Source organism: Talpa occidentalis, unplaced genomic scaffold, assembly GCF_014898055.3.
Source record: "Talpa occidentalis isolate TD23 unplaced genomic scaffold, MPIMG_talOcc4v2.1 talOcc4.4, whole genome shotgun sequence".
Lineage (NCBI taxonomy): Eukaryota > Metazoa > Chordata > Mammalia > Eulipotyphla > Talpidae > Talpa > Talpa occidentalis.
Window position 1 is genome coordinate 118242759 of NW_023604295.1, and position 19100 is coordinate 118261858.

General features: G+C 37.1%; 1 protein-coding gene across 4 annotated transcripts in view; it reads left to right on the forward strand.

Moving 5' to 3' along the window:
* Nucleotides 1-19100, forward strand: part of HOOK3 (hook microtubule tethering protein 3) — a 122842-nt gene that overhangs the window by 69472 nt on the left and 34270 nt on the right. For all 4 annotated transcript variants that reach the window (XM_054700941.1, XM_054700942.1, XM_037526172.2 and 1 more), the window contains 3 exons: nt 3424-3491; nt 11607-11669; nt 12791-12874. In XM_054700941.1, the coding sequence (XP_054556916.1) occupies nt 3424-3491; nt 11607-11669; nt 12791-12874 (215 nt within the window). The remainder of the gene's footprint in view (nt 1-3423; nt 3492-11606; nt 11670-12790; nt 12875-19100) is intronic.

Genomic DNA, 19100 nt, shown 5'->3' on the forward strand with positions numbered 1-19100 from the left:
CCTGGCGGGGCTGCAGTGGCCTCTGACCTCTTCATAGTGCTGAGACTTAGCCTCTTGTACCACCAGGGAGGCCCAGCTAATTATTACTTATTATGGAGTAGCAATTAGAAAAGACAAGGACATTACCTGTAGTCATATTCCTTGGGAAACAAGGAATCATAATATTTATTGAGATTCTCATGTAGACATTAACACCTGGATTCAGTTTTTCTCCTGAAATTGCATATAAATGATGTAAACTGAGTAAGATTTTAACATCTCACTTTATCCAGAGGACATTTTCTGCTTTTAGGAACAAATTTGACAGCTACTAATCAAATTAAGTGAATTTCTGGATTAAGTATTACCTGTCACTGCACATGTATTATCTACATAGGTCTTCTTTTAACATTGTCATAGATTCTTGGAAACTGCAACTTTTACTTGCAACAAAATCAGTTTTACCACACGCTTATTGATATAAATAAGAGTTAAGTTCCTACAGCTATTTCTGGTCACAAAAACATCACCAAACTTCCGATTATAGACCCCAAACATTTCTTTTTTTTTTTTTTTTTTTTTTTTTTTTAATAGAGGCATGCTTTATTTATTTGTTTGCTGGTTTGTTTGTTTGTTTTGTTTATACATGCACTGGGTACAGTCAGAAGTGCGGGAGGGCGAGAGAATTCACCAGAGCCAGAGCGGGGAGCAGAGCAGGCAGAAGGACCCAAGTACACTGCTGAGGGGAGCAGCGGGCGGCAGGAGAGGTCTGCGCGCCATGTGGGACCCTCCTCTGGTGGCCGGGGAGCAGCCGGGGATCGAACCGGCGCCGCAGAGGCCGCGCGCAGCTTCGCAACCCAGCGCTCAACCGCTGCGCCACCGGGGAGGCCCCCCAAACATTTCTTAATATTAAACAGGAACTTGTGTTCGAAACCATGGAAAACCCACAAAGAAAAGGGGAGAGAATGGGCAAACTCCATGTGGACAGTGGCCCCAGCAGGGAATTTTTTTTTTTCCTCATCAATGTTATAATGAAACATTATTTGATGACCTGCTGTATAAGGCAAGGCTTATTAAAGTTACTTAATGGTGTATGCTTCCCAGGGTCCCTATGTACCAAAGTGACTGGCATTGGACAAGATACTCAGCCTTTTTCTTCCCTTGGATGCAAAGCCTGGTAGTCATGAGGAGTAAATGAAATTATGTGTGTGTGTGTATATGTGTGTGTATTTGCTCTGTAATTCATAAAACACCATACACATAAATGGACCTTTATGTTTGGATTATTTTTTCCTACAGAAGAAGTAGGAACAACTGCTCTGCATGTTGATTCAACATACATTTACCCTAACTGACTTCTCAAATTGGGGCAAAACAAATGGTGGTGAATTTTTGAAGAGCAAGGATTAGTAGTAGAAAGCACATTAACTATTACTAGTGTCACCTTTCTGCTAGAACTCTACCAGGAACTAATAGAACAAAAAGTACTTTTTACAGATTAAGAAGCTGAGATTCTTAAGTATTATGTGACTTACTTAAGATTTCTTGCTTGTGAGAGGCTAGGTGAGGGCAGAAACCTATGTCTTTTCCACACTTAATATTCTTTGTATTAAACTGTGCAGTAAATTTTGGATCTAACAGCTATGTTTTCAGGGTAAATTCCCTGACATAATACACCTTATTCTCCAGCATTCCGTCATAGATCTGCACTCAGTAATCATATATACTTCTATTTTGAACTATAAAGATTTGTAATTTTTTTTCAAATATTGTACATTAATGTATTCCTCATCATCATTTTATCATTTGGCATTTTACGGTGTTCGCGGGGAAGGGCCTTGACGTGGCAACACCGCTTCTTAACTAACGCTTCCCCTCTCACACCTTACTAACTTCTTAACTTCATTATTCCCACTCTTACTTTCTTCACTTCCAGTAGGTTGTCATTAAGTTTTCCTTCCCCATTATCAATGCCACTGTTTCTTCTCTTCCATGTTCACAATCTTTTATTTTGAAAGTTGTTTAGTCATCCTACCTATGCCAGGTTCTTCATAGCCTTGGAGTTCACTAAATTTCTGTGGTACCTTTCTAGTTGTTACCTTTGCACAGAAGATCTAGAAACACTCCCTTGCTGTATTCCAAAACTCATAAGGTGCTACTCATTAACAAAACAAAAAATTAAACTCAGATTAAAGGAGTTCTTTTTTCTACCAAATAGTGCTTAAGTATGATATATTGCTGTTGGCTTAAGAACAACACCTGTGATTTAAGTGTGGTGATTATTTGTATATATCACTACATATTTGATTGGGTGCATGTGTCTTTAGGACAACGCTTCATTAAAAACATGTTTTTTAGATTAACTAAAATTTTTGATATTAACAGCCAGAATGTTAGAATGTGATGATTTACCTGTGCTATCAAAATAACTTTTTTTTTTTTTTTTTAAAAACAAGTTACCTGTCAAGCAAAGGATTATAGTTTGGCATTCCAAATACACTAGTCTCGTGCCAAAAGATCACTAACCATTTTGTAGTAATATAAAAGTATTTTATATAATAGTTGTAGTGTTGAGACAGTTTTTTGTTGTTTTATTTAGGGGTGGGTGGAGAAGTAAGCTCAGGCTCAAATTTCCTAATTACTCTTTTTAAATGTTTCATTTAAACATTTACCATATTTGTTGGATTCCAACTGGCCTATTGTGGTGGGTTTTTTTAAATGCTTTTTTCATCCATTGTTGGATTTGGAAATAATGAAAACTACTTTCAGGGCTTTTTAAACTACGTGTTTTTTTAAATTTTGTCACTAACAATTAAGAGATTCTTCTCTTTTTTGGCAGTGATGAGGGTAAGAATGTTGAAGTTGATACTTTAGCTTATAGATGTGGATCATTATTTTAAAGCCCAGGGTGGTAGGTACAATGTTTATTTAATTATAGTATCCATTTCTATCTTAAATTCTTAAACTCTCTGTCCAGAGCAGCTCTCAGGTTCATTCTTTTTTCTTTACAAAATATTAAGATAGGAATCATGCATAATTCAGTGCTTTGATGTCATATAAGAACAAGCATAGGCTTCAAAAATTTTAGCATGTAACAAAGAACAATGTAAAACACCAATTATATTTAGGTTCTAGAAATAAGTAACGTGGAGTCTGTCCCATCCTGATCAAAGGCTTTACAGTTCATTGTTTTACATTCCTGAGACCCTGAATTCCTGTGATTTTTAAGGAATGGTGGGGGGCAGTGAGATTATCATAAAGAATAATAAATACTGTGATTTCAGTCTTTGTTTTACCTTGGCACATACATTTAACCATATATGAGAAATTCATAGGAGGAATCAGTTTGTAGGAAATACTTTAAAAAATGATGCAATATTAGCCTGTATTCCCTTGATAGTCTTTAATTTGGATAGTGACATTTCAGATTGTTCTCGTTTTCAGAATACATCCAAGCCATTATGATGATGGAGGAATCTGTTCAACATGTTGTGATGACAGCCATACAAGAGGTATGTTGGATCTTTGTGCTTAAACTTTGTGAGTAATTAATAGAAGTAGAATTTTTTTTTTTAAATTCTCATTTGGGCTTCCCTGGTGGCGCAGGCAGTTGAACACATCGCTGTGAAGCTGTGCGCAGCTGACCTTTCCTGTCTCGTGCACTGCTCCCCTCAACAGTGTATTTAAGTCAGTCTGCCTGTTCTGTTCCCCGCTCTGTTTTTTGTGAATCCTCTCACCCTCACGCCTGCACCCCTGTATACCTCACCTCTGGCCTGTACCCCGGTTTTGTATCATGAATAAATAAATAAATCTTAAAAAAAAATTCTCGGGCCTCCCCGGTGGCGCAGCGGTTGAGCGCTGGGCTGTGAAGCTGCCCACAGCCTCTGCAGCACCAGTTCTATCCCCAGCCACCAGGTGAGGGTTCCACATGGCACGCAGACCTCTCCCGCCGCCCGCTGCTCCCCTCAGCAGTGTACTTCAGCAGTCTGCCTGGTCTGCTTCCCGCTCTGGCTCTGGTGAGTTCTCTCACCCTCCCGCGCTTCTGACTGTACCCAGTGCTTGTATGTATGTATAAATAAATAAATAAATGAAAAATTTGTCTTTAAAAAAATTCTTTTTTTGGGAGAATTTTCTCTGTAAACTTATGATGTAACTTATGATGTAGCTTATCTCTTTAAAAATCATACTCATTGGGCCTCCCATGGTGGCGCAGTGGTTGAGCGCTGAGCTGCGAAGCTGTTCGATCCCTGGCCCCTGGGTGAGGGTCCCACATGGCGCACAGACCTCTCCTGCTGCCCGCTGCTCCCCTCAGCAGTGTACTTTGTCAGTCTGCCTGTTCTGCTCCCCGTTCTGGCTCTGGTGAATTCTCTCACCCTTCCGCGCTTCTGACTGTACCCAGTGCTTGTATAAATAAATAAATAAATAAATCTTTTTAAAAAAAAATCATACTCAATAAATTTCTCACTTTTATGTGTATCTTAAATATTTATCTTGCATATTGATATATAGAATAGTAACTATTCCTAATTTTTGAAAATATACTAATGAACTAGGAATAGTTCCTCTAACCATTATAAGTAATATCTTTAAATTAGCTGTCTATCTCACACTTAACTATTGGTTTCTCATTTGGTAGGAGAAAGGTCTGTAACTTTAATCCCCCCCAGAAAAATTTCTAGTTAAATGTTCATATTGAAACTATAGGGAACAAAAAATATAATTTTCCTTTACCCTTCTAAATTCTTGAATGGGACAGATTAGTAAGAAAAAAGCATACAAGCTTATTTAATATAAGTTTTACTTGACACAGGAGCCTTTGTTTGGAAATGAAAATCCGAGGTCTTTAGGATTGATGAAAGTTGGAGAATCCTAGAAAAATGTGATATGACGAAAGGATAGGAACTAAGTGTAATAAACTGGCGAAAACAGCAAGGCCTGCTCGTTTAGACACCACTCACCATCCCTGTCTTTGGAGATAAGTTTCTTTCATCTGAGTGTAGGAAGGCCACCTCTCACATGAGGGTCTTAGGATCTGTTTCAGGAAGGTCAGCAAATCCTTCCTGTGCTGGTTATTTTTCAGATTTCCTTCAGATTGAAATATTCATTATTCTAAGGTGTCATACTTTGGGGCATATCAAATTTGCTGTCAAATGTAAAACAGCAATTAAAAATAATAGATTTATAACTGATCTCAGGTTGTAAGAATGTTTTTTAATCATAAAAGCAATGGAAAAAGTGGATATTACAAGAGTCAAAGCATATTATATAGGCATTGAAGCATATCTTGAAAAATATAACAAGAGACTATGAACCAGTATAGTCCATTTCTGTTAAAATAAAAGTCAACATGAATGAAAATAAATAAGCTTGTCAAAATGTTAACTCTCTCCAAATGATTGGATGTTCTGTACTTTTTTTCAGTACTTTCCAGTTTTTCTATAATAAATGGTATTATATCTATAATCATAGATATATTTTACATTAAAATTTGTGATTTTCATTCTATGAATCTGTCCCAAAAATTCTTTAGAAATTCAGACAAAGATTGGGTATATCTGGGTTTATCAAACTATTTTCTATTAACAAAAAAGTGGAATCAGTGTATTTGTATCAGTAAATGGTATTTAAATCTCTCCATCCCATGGAATATTATGTAGCTGATAAAATCCTGTAAAACAAACAAAAATGAGATACTCAAGACAAAGCATTAAGCTTAAAATGGCAAATAAACAAGATACAAATAAAATGTTATGTACAATTTGCTTTTTAAAATAGATTATATGTCTTTTCTGTGCCAATACATTTTATTTATCGGGTACTTATTAAGCTCCTACTATGTTCCAGGTGGTGCAGTATATAGGCAGCAGGAATACAAGTATGAAAAAGAAGGGAGTGTGGAGCTCTGTTGGGAATATTATGGAAGGTTTCTCAGAGGAAGTGGCATGGCATCTGGACTTAACACTGAAGGAGAATACAATATAAGGAAATGCCAAAAAAAATTGATTCCAAATTCCAGGAGGCAAGAGAAAGCAGTACCTGCACAGCCTGTGTGTGGTAGTGGAAGAAGAAGGCTTTTAGCAAACACCATGAGGCATGAAATGCTTAGAGATGAAACAGGAGACACAAGATTAGGCTATTAAGCTGTTTTGTTAAAAGCATTGGTGTTTTGGAAGCCAATGAATAGATTTAAAGGAGAGAATTCATTGAAATCTGTATTTGAGAAAATCTGTGTAATGTGAAGAATGGGTTGGAGGAAAAGAAGGTTAGGAAACAGGAGAGCAGTTAATAGACCTAGTGATTATCCTGTGAAGAAAGACAGAGCCTAAAGGAGATTGTGGTAGTTAGAGAAATGGATAGATGTGAAAATGATCAGAACTTAGGTCAATATATTTAGTTACTAATTGAACCTATGGGTAGGGGCCTCCTTGGTGGCACAAGGGTTAAAGTCTCAGTGCTATCAAGCTATCACTAATTGAGCCTATGGGTAGGGCAAGGGGAGTAGCCAGGTGGAATTGAGGGAGGACTTTTGTAAGAGGATAGTTTTGTTTTTTTTTTTAAGACTTCCACTTAATGTTTTGTTTTTTTTTTTAATTTTATTTTTATATTCCCCATATAATTGCAACCCCCCTATTTTGACCCCAAGCCCTCCTTTCCCCGCCCCTGCCGCCCATAGTGTGTCTCTGGTTCATAGTTGTTAGTTGATTTTGATTTTTTTCTTTCTTATAGTTATTCTTTTTCCTGGTCCCTTATTTAGGTTTTCTAGATTCCTGCTATGAGACCATCTGGTATTTTTCTTTTTCTTTCTGGCGTATTTTGCTGAGCATGAAGATGTGGTACATATACACAATGGAATATTACTCAGCATTCAAAAAAGATAAACACATGCAATTTGCAGCAACATGGATGGAGGTGGAAGGGATCATGCTCCACTTAATGTTTTTATTAAGGTGTACACCGACTTTGATCTTTTTAATTGTGATAAAATGCATATAATATAAAATTGGCCATTAGTGACATTTAGTAATTCATAATATGCAGATATCACCACTATTTAGTTCCAGATTTTTTTCATCATCGTAAAAGGAAACCCTGTACCCATTAAACAGGGCTTCCTCATATCCTCCTCCTTTTAACCCAAGGTAACCTGCCAGTAATCAGTTTTCGGTGTCTATGTTATATGGTCTTGTGTGTCCAATTTTTCATTTAAGCATAATGTTTTCAAGGTTATATTGTTGCATGTGTCAATACTTCCTTTGTGGCTAGATAATATTCTAAGAGTTTATCACAGTTATCCATTCATCGTTTGATGGACATTTGGGTTGTTTCTACCTTTTGGCTGTTATGAAAATAGTGCTGTGAAAATGAGTGAACAGGGTGTTTTTGAACACCCGTTTTTAATTCTTTGGGGCATATATCCAGAAATTGAATTCCTGGAACATACATTAATTTTATGTTTAAATTTTCTAAAGAAGTACTAACCTAATTTCTACAGGTTCTGTACCATTTTCCATTCCCACCAGCAATACTTGAAGATGATAATTTCTCCACCTCCTTGTCAACCCCTGTTATTGTATATTCCTTTGATAATAGCCATCCTAGTGGGCTTGAAGTGGTATCTTAACGTTGATTATATTCCTTGGATATTCTGTCACAGTCCTTATCACACTGTATTGTATATGTGTTCTTGCTTGAACTGCACTAGACCAATGGTTGGCACAGATCGCTTTTTTTTTTTTTTTAAAGATTTGTTTATTCATGCATACAAGAACCAGGGTACAGGCCAGAGGTGTGGGAGGTTGAGAGGATTCACGAGAGACAGAGCAGGGAGCAGAACAGGCAGACTGACGAAATGCACTGCTGAGGGGAGCAGCAGGTGAGGCAGGAGAGGTCTGCCGTGCCATGTGGGATTCTCGCCTGCTGGCCGGGATAGAACCTGCACTGAAGAGGCTGCGGACAGCTTCACAGCGCTGTGCTCAACCACCTGCGCCACCAGGGAAGGCCCACAGATAGCTTTTTAAATATTCAAAATTATAACAGTGATTACTGGTAGAGTGATGAGAGAGAAGTGATAATAAATGCTACAGGGTTTATGACATGCTAGGAAGAGACTGGGTTGAGAGAACAAGTAGAAGGTTGGCTTTGGATGGGAAGAACAGAAGGGATGGGCATGAATGTTGCCAAATTTGAGGTTATGATATATGAGGGAAATTCTTATCTGGAGGCAAGGTTTTCTGATGAAGAGTGTAGTTGATGAGGTTTGAGAAATAGTAAAGGTTTGGGATAATCTCTAAAGGGAATCAAGAGACTGCTGATTGGGGAAACATTGCCTTTTGGCAATTTTGAAGGCTCATTTGAGATTGGAAACTATGTGTTATGACTTAAAATGTGTTTTCACTCTCTCAGTACTTAATAATCGGAGTATATGGCAGTAAAGAGAGAGAGTTGGAGTAATCATGGGTTAAAATCTTGAGATTTTGCCAGGAAGAAGGAATTGAGGGTAAAAGGAGAATTCATTTTATTGATGAAAGTCATCAGAGTAATAGGCCATGAAATTCATAGCAGAAAGAGAAGGTAATTGATTACACATATATATGATAGACCATGGGAGCTAAAATAGGGAGGGGAAGGTGATGATGTTTGTAGAAGACAAAGGAAGTAAGCAAACCAGTGGTGTTCATTATAGAGTGTGAGGAAAGTGAAGAAGAGTGAATACAGAAATGATGGGTGGGAATAAAACACAGGGAGAAAGTGAGCGGTATTAGGCCTTGTAGCCTCAAGGAAGTCAGGGAACTAACTGTACTCATGTAATTGAATGAGTGACTTAGTAGATGGCATTCAGAAAGCAGGAGACCTAGGTTTTTATTCAGTGGTTTTGCTGTGTTATAAGGACTAAAAGAGGTAATAAAAGGAAAAAGAAAAAGACTGAAAGAAAATACTTTCACTCCCTTCTACCACCTACCTCTGCATTAGATGTATTCCTGGAATATTCTATCATAACCCTTCTCACACTGTACACTATTTGTCTTCCTTATTTGAACTGTGCTAGACTGATGGTTGGCACAGGTAGCTTCTTAAATATTCAAAATTATATTATTTAGTAAAGTAATACTTTTGTTCTCTTTATATATTTTTTTTTGAATTCTACCTTCTCTACAATGTATATTTTTACAATTGGAAGAAAATTAAAAGTCTTTTTGTTGGTAGTTTCAATAAGCAGCTCCTCCTGCCTGCTTATTTGTGCAAGTGTCATCTTCTTTCCTTTTTTCCTAATAAACCTGCCCTTTATGGAGAAAACCAAATATTTTTACTCTTCCTGAGTTTTTGCCCCCCTAATTATGCTAGTTGACTTTCAACTCTTCTCATTACATTAATACAGAGCAGTAGTTCTCAAACTTCTGTATGTATCAGCATCACCTGGAAGACTTATTAAACAGGTGGCTGGACTTAACTAAGTAAATCTGGACTGGTACCCAAGAATTTTCATTTTTGACAAGTTCCCAGGCAATGCTGATACTTATGGTTTGGGGATCTCTCTTTGAGAACCACTGATAAAGAGAAAAGGGTACAGCAGAATATAATATTTTAGTTCTCCAGAGAGGGTGATGAAGGTTGAAGTCACCAGATCTCTCAACAGTATTTGCCCACATTTGTTTTTTTTTTTTTAATTCTGTCCTCATTTTTATTTATTTATTTATTTATTTATTTTATAATAAATTTTATTTTTATATTCCCCATACAATTGCAACCCCCTTATTTTGACCCCAATCCCTCCCCTCCCGCCCTCTACCCCCCATAGAGTGTCTCTGGTTCATAGTTTTTTGTTGATTTTGATTTTCACTTTCTTACAGTTATTCATTTTCCTGGTCCCTTATTTAAGTTTTCTAGATTGCTGCTATGAGTGAGACCATCCGGTATTTTTCTTTTTCTTTCTGGCTTATTTCGCTGAGCATGATCCCTTCCAGCGCCATCCATGTTGCTGCAAATTGCATGTGTTTATCTTTTTTGAATCTGAGTAATATTCCATGGTATATACGTACCACATCTTCTTGATCCAGTCATCTATTTTTGGGCATTTGGGTTGTTTCCAAAGCTTATCTATTGTAAATAGTGCTGCTATAAACATAGGGGTGCAGGTGCTCTTTGGAATTGATGTTTCTGTGTCCTTTGGGTAAATACCTAGGAGTGGAATTGCTGGATCATATGGAAGCTCTATGTTTAGTAGGTCTAGAAATCTCCACACAGCTCTCCATAGTGGTTGAACCAGTTTGCACTCCCACCAACAGTGCAGAAGAGTTCCTTTTTCTCCACACCCTCGCCAACATTTGTTGTTGCTAGTTCTTTTAATATGTGCCATTCTCACTGGTGTGAGATGGTATCTCATGGTAGTTTTGATTTGCATTTCCCTGATTACAAGTGATGTTGAACATTTTTTCATATGCCTGTTGGCCATTTGCATTTCTTCTTCAGAGAAGTTTCTTTTTAGCTCTTCTGACCATATTTTGACTGTATTGTTTTCTTTGTTTGTGTTGAGTCTCATCAGCTCTTTGCAGATTTTTGTGATCAGTCCTTTATCATTAGTGTTGTGTGCAAAAATGTTCTCCCAGTTGGTGGGGTTTCTCTTTGTTTTTGTTATTGTCTCTTTTGCTGTGCAGAAGCTCTTTAATTTGATGTAGTCCCAGCTGTTTATCTTTGCCTTCACTATCACTGCTTTGGGTGATGTGTCTGTAAAGATGTCTTTGATGTGCATATCACGTAGTGTTTCGCCTATATTTCCTTCTATGTATTTTATGGTTTCAGGTCTTATGTCTAGTTCTTTAATCCATTTTGAGTTGATTTTTGTGTATGGTGTGAGGTAGTGGTCAAGCTTCATTCTTTTGCATGTAGCGACCCAGTTTTCCCAGCACCATTTATTGAACAAACTTTCTTTGCTCCAATGCATAGTCTTTGCTCCTTTGTCAAAGATTAGTTGACCATAAATCTGTTTGCCCACATTTCTAATTGTCATTCACTCTTTTCTCCTTCACATAGCACTTAAGAAGGGAACCATAGAAAATCAGGACCATTTGAGTCAGCCCCCGATAATTTCTAACAGTGAAAACTTTATCCCCTTCTCTCCAGACCCCTCACACACCCTTTGGATCATCTCTCTTTACCACACAAGAGTGAGAAAGGCTGAGACACAGCCTGTATGTGTTATCATTTGCCAGTTAATTTTGGCTAATAATTAGGTTACCCACTTCTATTCTTTAGAAATAGTTGTTAGTGTTACCTTATTTCACTGAAAAGTCACTGCTTTAAAATATTTAGCCACGTTTTTAACTTAAAGACTTATACTTTTAGTGGTTACAAGTAAGTAATACATGATACTTATGAGTGAGCCTACACTGAAAATGAACACCAAAATTTAGACCTGTAATTTTAAGTGAAGGCATTATTCTAGAGTGGAAAAAAAAGTTTCCAGACTGAAAAACTTCATTGTATAAGAAAATGTTCAGTTAACATTTGTGTTTTCATTTTCATTTTTATAATTCTGTAGTGACTAGGTGATTGTGTTTGTAGTGTTGGTTTATCATTATATATAACAACTGTTTGCCTCATGGTTACAGTCATTTAAATTTTAATTTCAGCTAATGAGTAAAGAATCTCCTGTCTCTGCTGGAAATGATGCCTATGTTGACCTGGATCGGCAGGTATCTAATTTTGCATTATTTTTATCCTTTTGAAGATTGGAAATTATTTATTTAGATATTAGTGAAAAGAATGTTTCAGTTCAGATTGGAGAGTATGGAAAGAATGTTTCAGTTCAGATTGGAGAGTATGGAATATATTGGTGTAAGTCCTTGTACCATTTTATAACATGGACATTATACATTTGTAATTAAAGTTATAATTTGTATTTTAAGTATTGCTGTATAACCTACTTTAAAATAAACTATATTAAATAAAATGCATTAACTCCTTTAATTTATTAAAACTTAAGTCAGTTTTTAAAAACTTAATGTGGTTCCTATTTTATAGTCATGATTTTTCTTTTTCCATTAGTAACACCTTTGTACATGCCACGTTAACACAATAGATGCATTCCTACAAAATGACATGGATTTAATCTTATCATTTAGTTATAATGCAGATATGTTACATCTTTGTAAAGAAGTAAACAGTGTGAGAGGATATCTCAATACACCAGGCAACAAAGATCTGCAACATATTCTTATGGTTTTAACAGAAAAGGTGCTTTGTAATTTTAATTACAAATGTTGTTTGTTACATTGTCAGTTTCTGTGTTCCAGCTATTCTGGGACATCTATTTCAAAGCATGAACAGAACTCTTTGTTTTCTTTGTCTCTCTCAGTTCTTCTCCATGGTTTCTTCATGTGTTGCAGGAAATCTTTGGATATGATATAATTTTATTCAAGTTAAAATTTCTCCTACTTTTACTTTGATGTTTGATTTTAAAGTTATTGCCTTGAATACATCTTTTTGTACCTATGTTGGGTTGCCCTGTGACACCTATACTACATGGAGGTTTGGTCACATGAAATGGAAAGCCAATGTAATTTTACTTTAATCAATTTTTTCTTTTTTAAGCTAATACATTAATTAACTTTTAAGAGAAAAGAACCAGATTCAAAATATTGAAAAGAGGAGTTGTAGAACTAAATGTTACAAGTACCTTTAGATTCTTGCAGAAGTGTTTCAGATTTCTCCCTGCCCCTCAGAAAGAGAAAATGTTTTAATTCTCATTGTACATTTGTAAGTACTAATTTTGCTCCTTTATATTGAAATTTCTATTATCTTTGTTTCTAACCAGTTGAAGAAAACTACAGAGGAATTAAACGAAGCTTTGTCAGCAAAGGAAGAAATTGCTCAAAGATGCCATGAATTGGATATGCAGGTAGGAAGTCTGTTCTGTGTACCAACTATTGGAAATTCTGTAAGTACCACCAAATTGTTCTGTGCACTTCCATTCAGTGCAGTTTGACTATAATGCAACCATAATTAAAGAAAATAAAGGCAATCAGATTTCTCTTTAAAAGAGTACAAACTAAGCAAAGATGATTTTATTTTTTCCCACAACCCCATTAAATTTATCATAAATGAAATAACTGCATTCACCCCACAAGAAGAGAAAAAGGAGGGATAAAAAGAAGAGAATGGATAGCAACATATTTGGTTTTTGTGGCGTGCTCATAAGCTAGCTCATGGAGGGATTGGAGGAGATTTTAAAAAGCCCTGATTTGTAGTATTTTCCAGTTTCTATAAATTTCTCACAGTGGCCAATTTTAAGTTACTGATAGTTTAACAGTTGGCCCACAAGTCTCCTGAACACTTAACATTTGGTTTGGTTGTAGTCAGCAACACCCCACCACCAGCCTTCATCAGCCACTGCAGCCAAAAGGCAGTGGGAGAAGTGCAGAATGGCAGTATCCCAGAATGCCTGGGGCGGGAGGTGGGAGGAAGGGATCTGCTGTGGCAGAACCCCAGAGGGGCCACAGGTGTGAAGGAAGGCTGAAATAAGACTACAACTGGAGGTTTTATAGAAGAGTTATACCCATTATCCTTGTCACCCACTGCACACCCAACCAGAGGGTCTTTTTCAAAGAAGTATAGGGAGATTCGAGTAGTATCAGTATTGCCGGGTAGTTCCTTTTCATTATCACCTTTCTGGGTTCTCAATTACTTAAAGGCAGGTATCTTGTAAATAAGCCATAAAACCCCTGAATGCATAGCTTCCTTTTTACCCATGCTGTGAATGAATTCTTAAAAGTCAGGGTAATCTGCATTATAAAAAAGAAGAGAATTAGAATGACCAGGAAACTAGCTTTAGAGGAACATGAAGAAATTTAGGACAAGAGATTCTTCTTTTGGGGCCTCCCATGTGGTGCATGGGGTTAAGACACAACCTACGAAGCTATCTGCAGCCACTCTAGCATGAGTTGGATCCCCAGCCATGGAGCTACCCACATGGCACAGCAGACCTCTCCTGTCTGGCCCGTTGCTCTGCTCAGCAGTGTATTTCAGTAGATCTGCCTGTTCTGTTCCCCACTCTGTCTCTGGTGGATCCTCTCAACCCCACATCTCTGGTCTGTACCCCAGTTCTTGTATGCATAAATAAATCTTTAAAAAAAGAGAGATTTTTCTTTTTAATCCATTTAATATGCTCAATGAAGATGTTGCACCTATAAAATAAGGAACACAAAAGGGGAAAAGATGCTATTTTCAAAAGAAAAAAAATCATTATAAACCAGTTATTTCAATAAATGTTTTTCAAAGAAAAATCAGATCAAGAAACAAAAATAGAATCATCAAATTTAAAAATTCATTGGAAGCTAAAGTTGAAGAAATTTCTCATAAATAAAAAGACATAATAAGAAATAAAATTATTTGTCTGTGATTGACTTCAAAGTCAGGCAGGTGAGGAGAGTGATAGAGGTACTGAGGAAACCTAATTGGCTATATTTTGATGCTTATTAAAGCTGGGTAATATTTTCTACTAGAAAATATTCTAGTTCATATTTTCTACTAGAAGCACAGAAATAATGTGATCTTTGATGCAGTAATGTCAACTTTATTGGTTTTTAATATTTAGATTGTCCTATACAGAAACATTACTGTGAAAGTAAGGGTATAGGTAACAGGTTGAGAAGGAGATTGAGACAGGAGAGAGAAGGAAAAGGCAGGGTCACTCATGTTCTCATCTTACCAAGAAGGGAATCACCACTTCTGTGGTGCAACAGACATTACATGCCTGGCTCCATCTTGTCATCCAATCTTAGCTCAAAATCACCTGATGTATTTGTCATAAAATATGTATTGGGCACTTAGATTTACAACTGCTAAATTTGGCTTCCTGGAAAGGTTCTCCATGGTCAGCCAATCTAAAGTGACCATCTCCCCTGTTGTTCTTATTTTAACCCTCTGCATGGCACTTTTCACTAGTTTCACATATGTAATTAATTTACTTTCTTGTTTATACTTGGTCTTTAATGTATTTACAATGATTTCTTCTGAATACATAATGCAGGGATAGGAGCTTTCTCTCATTTGTTCACCACTGTAACCTAGAAAACTGTAGCAATGCCTATCTTGTCAGAGGCATGCAGCGAATATTTAAATGAGGGAATGGGCAGATGACTAAGTGAAATGAGTCAGCGATTAGATGTTTAAAATTGCACAGTGGCCACTGAAGGAAGCAAGAATGGTGATAGAACTGTATTTGTGGAAAGGAGGGATGACATAAGTTGTTATAATTTAACATGTCAGAGGAAACAGTCACTAGGTAGTTTCTGAAGTTAAATAATCAAGAAATGGTGGTGTATAACATTACAGATGTAAAGTACAGCCAAAAATAAAATTAGGAAGCTAAAGCTAGTTGTCTGTTAAGAATGGAAAAACTCAGCAAAACCTTCTGCTTTTCCTTGTAAGCCTTTTGCCTTGTTTGATTTTTCTTTTCCTTACATATATCTCATTCATGCATTTTTGAAATTAGTCTCCTTTTTCTCTATGAAATGGACATCTGTCCAATATAGTGAATTAAACTTTTAGCAACATTTGCCAGTCTATTAAGTTAGTATTAAAGTTTTTAAAGTATTTAGTATTTAAAGTATAAAGTGATCACAATCCAGGTATAAAACAAATCTTTGTAAAATTCAAAGAATCTGTCTTATAGACTATGCTTTGGGGCCAAAATACGATTAAACTAGTAGATACAAGTAGCAAAGAAATATTTCAAAATTTAAATTTTAAAGCCTAAATATTTTAAAGAAAAATGGAAGAGCAGAAATTAATGAAATAAACCAGTAGAGCTTTTTTCTGAGGGAAAAAAAATCATGCATTTATGGAAATCTGACAAAATATTGAACTGGCATTTCAGTTTCATTTATTTATTCAGCGTTCACTGAGCACCTACTATGTACCATCCACTATTCTAGCTGTGGTAGAGACAGTGAAAATGGCAGGAAAAAGACAAAAATAGATAAAATATCCCTGCCCTGAAGGTGCTTATATTCTACTATATTCTAGTAAAAGAGACCATAAACAAAATAATGCAGGGATAGGAGCTTTCTCTCATTTGTTCACCACTGTAACCCTGCACCTAGAAAACTATAGCAATGCCTGTTTTGGCAGGTAGACTAGAGATATGGGAATAGAGATATGGGAAGAACTAGTTTTAAATTGGGTAGTCACCAGAGAAGACATTTTGTTAGATCCTAAAGAAGTTAGAGAAGCAAGCCTCCCAGATTTTCAGTGATGAGCATTATAGGCTAATTATAAATGATCTGAGGTGAAAATAGAACTGGTGTATTCAAGGAAAAGCAAGAAGAGAGGGTATTAGGAATGGAAGGGAGCATGGGAGGATGGGAGGAGGAAATGAGTGTGGAGAAGCCTTATGAGCTTTTGTGAATTCTTTGAGTAAATGAGGAACCCTGGGAGGGTTTTGAGCAAAGTCATATAATCTGAGTTTTGTTTTAATGGATTATTGTGTTTGCTGTGTGGAGAACAGACTAAAGACAGACAAGGACCAAAAATCAGGGAGACTAAGAGATGATTATAATAATCTAGGCAAAAAATTAAGTTCACTTGATTAGACTATAGAATTGTTAGAAGTGGTCAAAATATGTTTGAAGACAGAGCCAGTGATATTTTGCTGACAGACTGGATATGGGTGTGATGGAGAAAATTTAAGGATTATGGTTGAGCAACTGAAAGGATAGAGTTACCTTTTGCTGATATGAGAAGGACTCGTGTCAGGAGGAGGAATGGGGGTGGGGGTTAATTAAGAATTCCACGTGGACAATTTAAATTTGAGATGCCTATTAGACATCCAAATGGAAATACTATCTAGTCCAAGGTGCCAGACTAGAAATAGAAATGTGTGAGTTGCCAGTGATATGTTGTTTACGGCCATGACACTGGAAACTGTCACTGTATTAGAAAAGGAAAGTTGTAGGATACCTCAGTGGCAGGGGAATTAATGAAAAAGAAATAAGACCAGTGAGTTTATACAGAAAGCAGGAGTAAGGTATCCTGGAGGCCAAGTGAAGAAAATTCAAGAAGGAAGATATGATCAGCTGTGCCCAATGTCATTAATAGGTAGTAGTAACCTTGAGGTCAGCAGTAATGCTCATGACCAGTTTAGTGGGATGATAGGGCCAATAGCCTAATTAAAATGAGTTCAGAGAAGAGGAGGTATAGGAGAAAGTATTAGAAATGGCAGCCAACTTTTGTTTTTACAGATTTATTGAGATAGAATCCACTTACAATAGATAACTGCTATTTAAAGTATACAGTTTTGATGTCTGTTGACTTATATACAAACCTGACAAACCATCACCACAATCAGTTTAATGAATTCATCACCCTCAAAAGTTTCTTCATGCCTCTTTGTAATCCCTGAACTCTGCTTTCTGTCACTGTAGCTTGTATCTTCTGGAATTGTATACAAAAGGAGTCATTCAGAGTTGGCTTCTTTTTTTTGTATGGCTTTTTTCATTATTTTGAGATTCATTCCTGCTGTCAATATCAGTAGTTAATTCTGTTTTAGAGCCAAATAATATTCTGTTGCATGTATATGCTATAGTGTATTTATCCATTAGCTTGTTGATGAGTGTTTGTGTTATTTCTGGGTTTTCTCTGTTACGAGGCTGCTTTGTAAATCTATGTGGATATATGCTTTCCTCTAATACCTAAGAGTAGGTTTGATGGGTCATGTGGTTGTTGCCTGTTTCATTTAGGAAAATGCTAAACTCTTTTCCTTTTACATTCTTCCCAGAAGTATATGAAAGTTCATTTGTTCTGCATCTTTTTTTTTTTTTTTAAAAAGATTTATTTATTGGGCCTCCCTGGTGGTGCAGGCGGTTGAGCGCAATGCCGTGAAGCTGTCAGTAGCCTCTTCAGTGCCGGTTTGATCCCCGCCGGCCACGGAGCAACCCACATGGCAAGGTAGACCTCTCCTGTCTCGCCCACTGCTCCCCTCAGCAGTGTATTTCCTCACCACCTCACCACCTGCTCTGTTTCCAGCTCTGTCTCTAGTGAATCCTCTCACCCTCCCACATATCTGGTCTGTACTCTGGTTCTTAATACATAAATAAATCTTAAAAAAAAAAAAGATTGATTTATTTATGTATAGCAGAACTGGGGTGCAGGCCAGAGCTGTGGAGGGTGAGAGGATTCACCAGAGACAGAGTGGGGAACAGAACAGGCAGATCTACTGCAATACACTGCTGAGGGGAGCAATGGGCAAGTCAAGAGAGGTCTGCTGTGCCATGTGGGTAGCTTCCTGTCTGGGAATCAAACTTGTGCTGCAGTGGCTGCAGATAGCTTCATAGGTTGTGTCTTAACCCCTTGAGCCACTAGGGAGGCCCTGCTCTGCATCTTTACCCACACTTGATATAGCAAATCTTTATAATTTTAGCCATTCTAATAAAAGTGTATTGTTATAGCATCATGGTTTTATTTTTTCATAGTCCAAAAGTTTGTTTTTGTTTATTTTTTAAAAAATATTTTATTTTATATAATTCTTACATCTTTTTTCATCTTTGCACAAGGTATGCATTTTTGTTTTGGTTATATTCCCCATACAATTGCACCTCCCCCCTTATTTTGACTCTAGTCCTTGTTTATTTTTAAGTACATCCAAGTGAGGTCCGTATCAGTCCCTAGGGGTACGGAAGGGGCAGCGTGCAGCCTAGAGAGTCTTCTCTGTTCTCTTTACCGGGACCCTGGGCTCTGTGTTGCTTCCCAGGACCTCCACACGGGCTTCTCCTGATCAGGGTTATGTGCCTCCCCTCCCCCATCATAGGGCCCCAGGCTGGGCTGTCAGCCCCGCCTTTTGTGTTCCCCATCTTAGACCACAGCCTCTAAGCATTTTTCCCTTCACCTTCTATCCACCTTCTATCTTTGTGTTTCCTCTGGCACAATCTGTACTAGTTTCTGAGGTGTAAGCGGTGCTTCACTCTTACCCCAAGCCATGCGACTCTCAATAAGTATCCCACTGGTTAATTATTAGATGTTCCTATAGAGAGTGAAGCAAGGAACCTCCACTGTCACCATGTTGGTAATGTCATTCTCCAATATTGTGCTTTTAACATGAATTTCTTTAATGACTAATTGAGAATGTC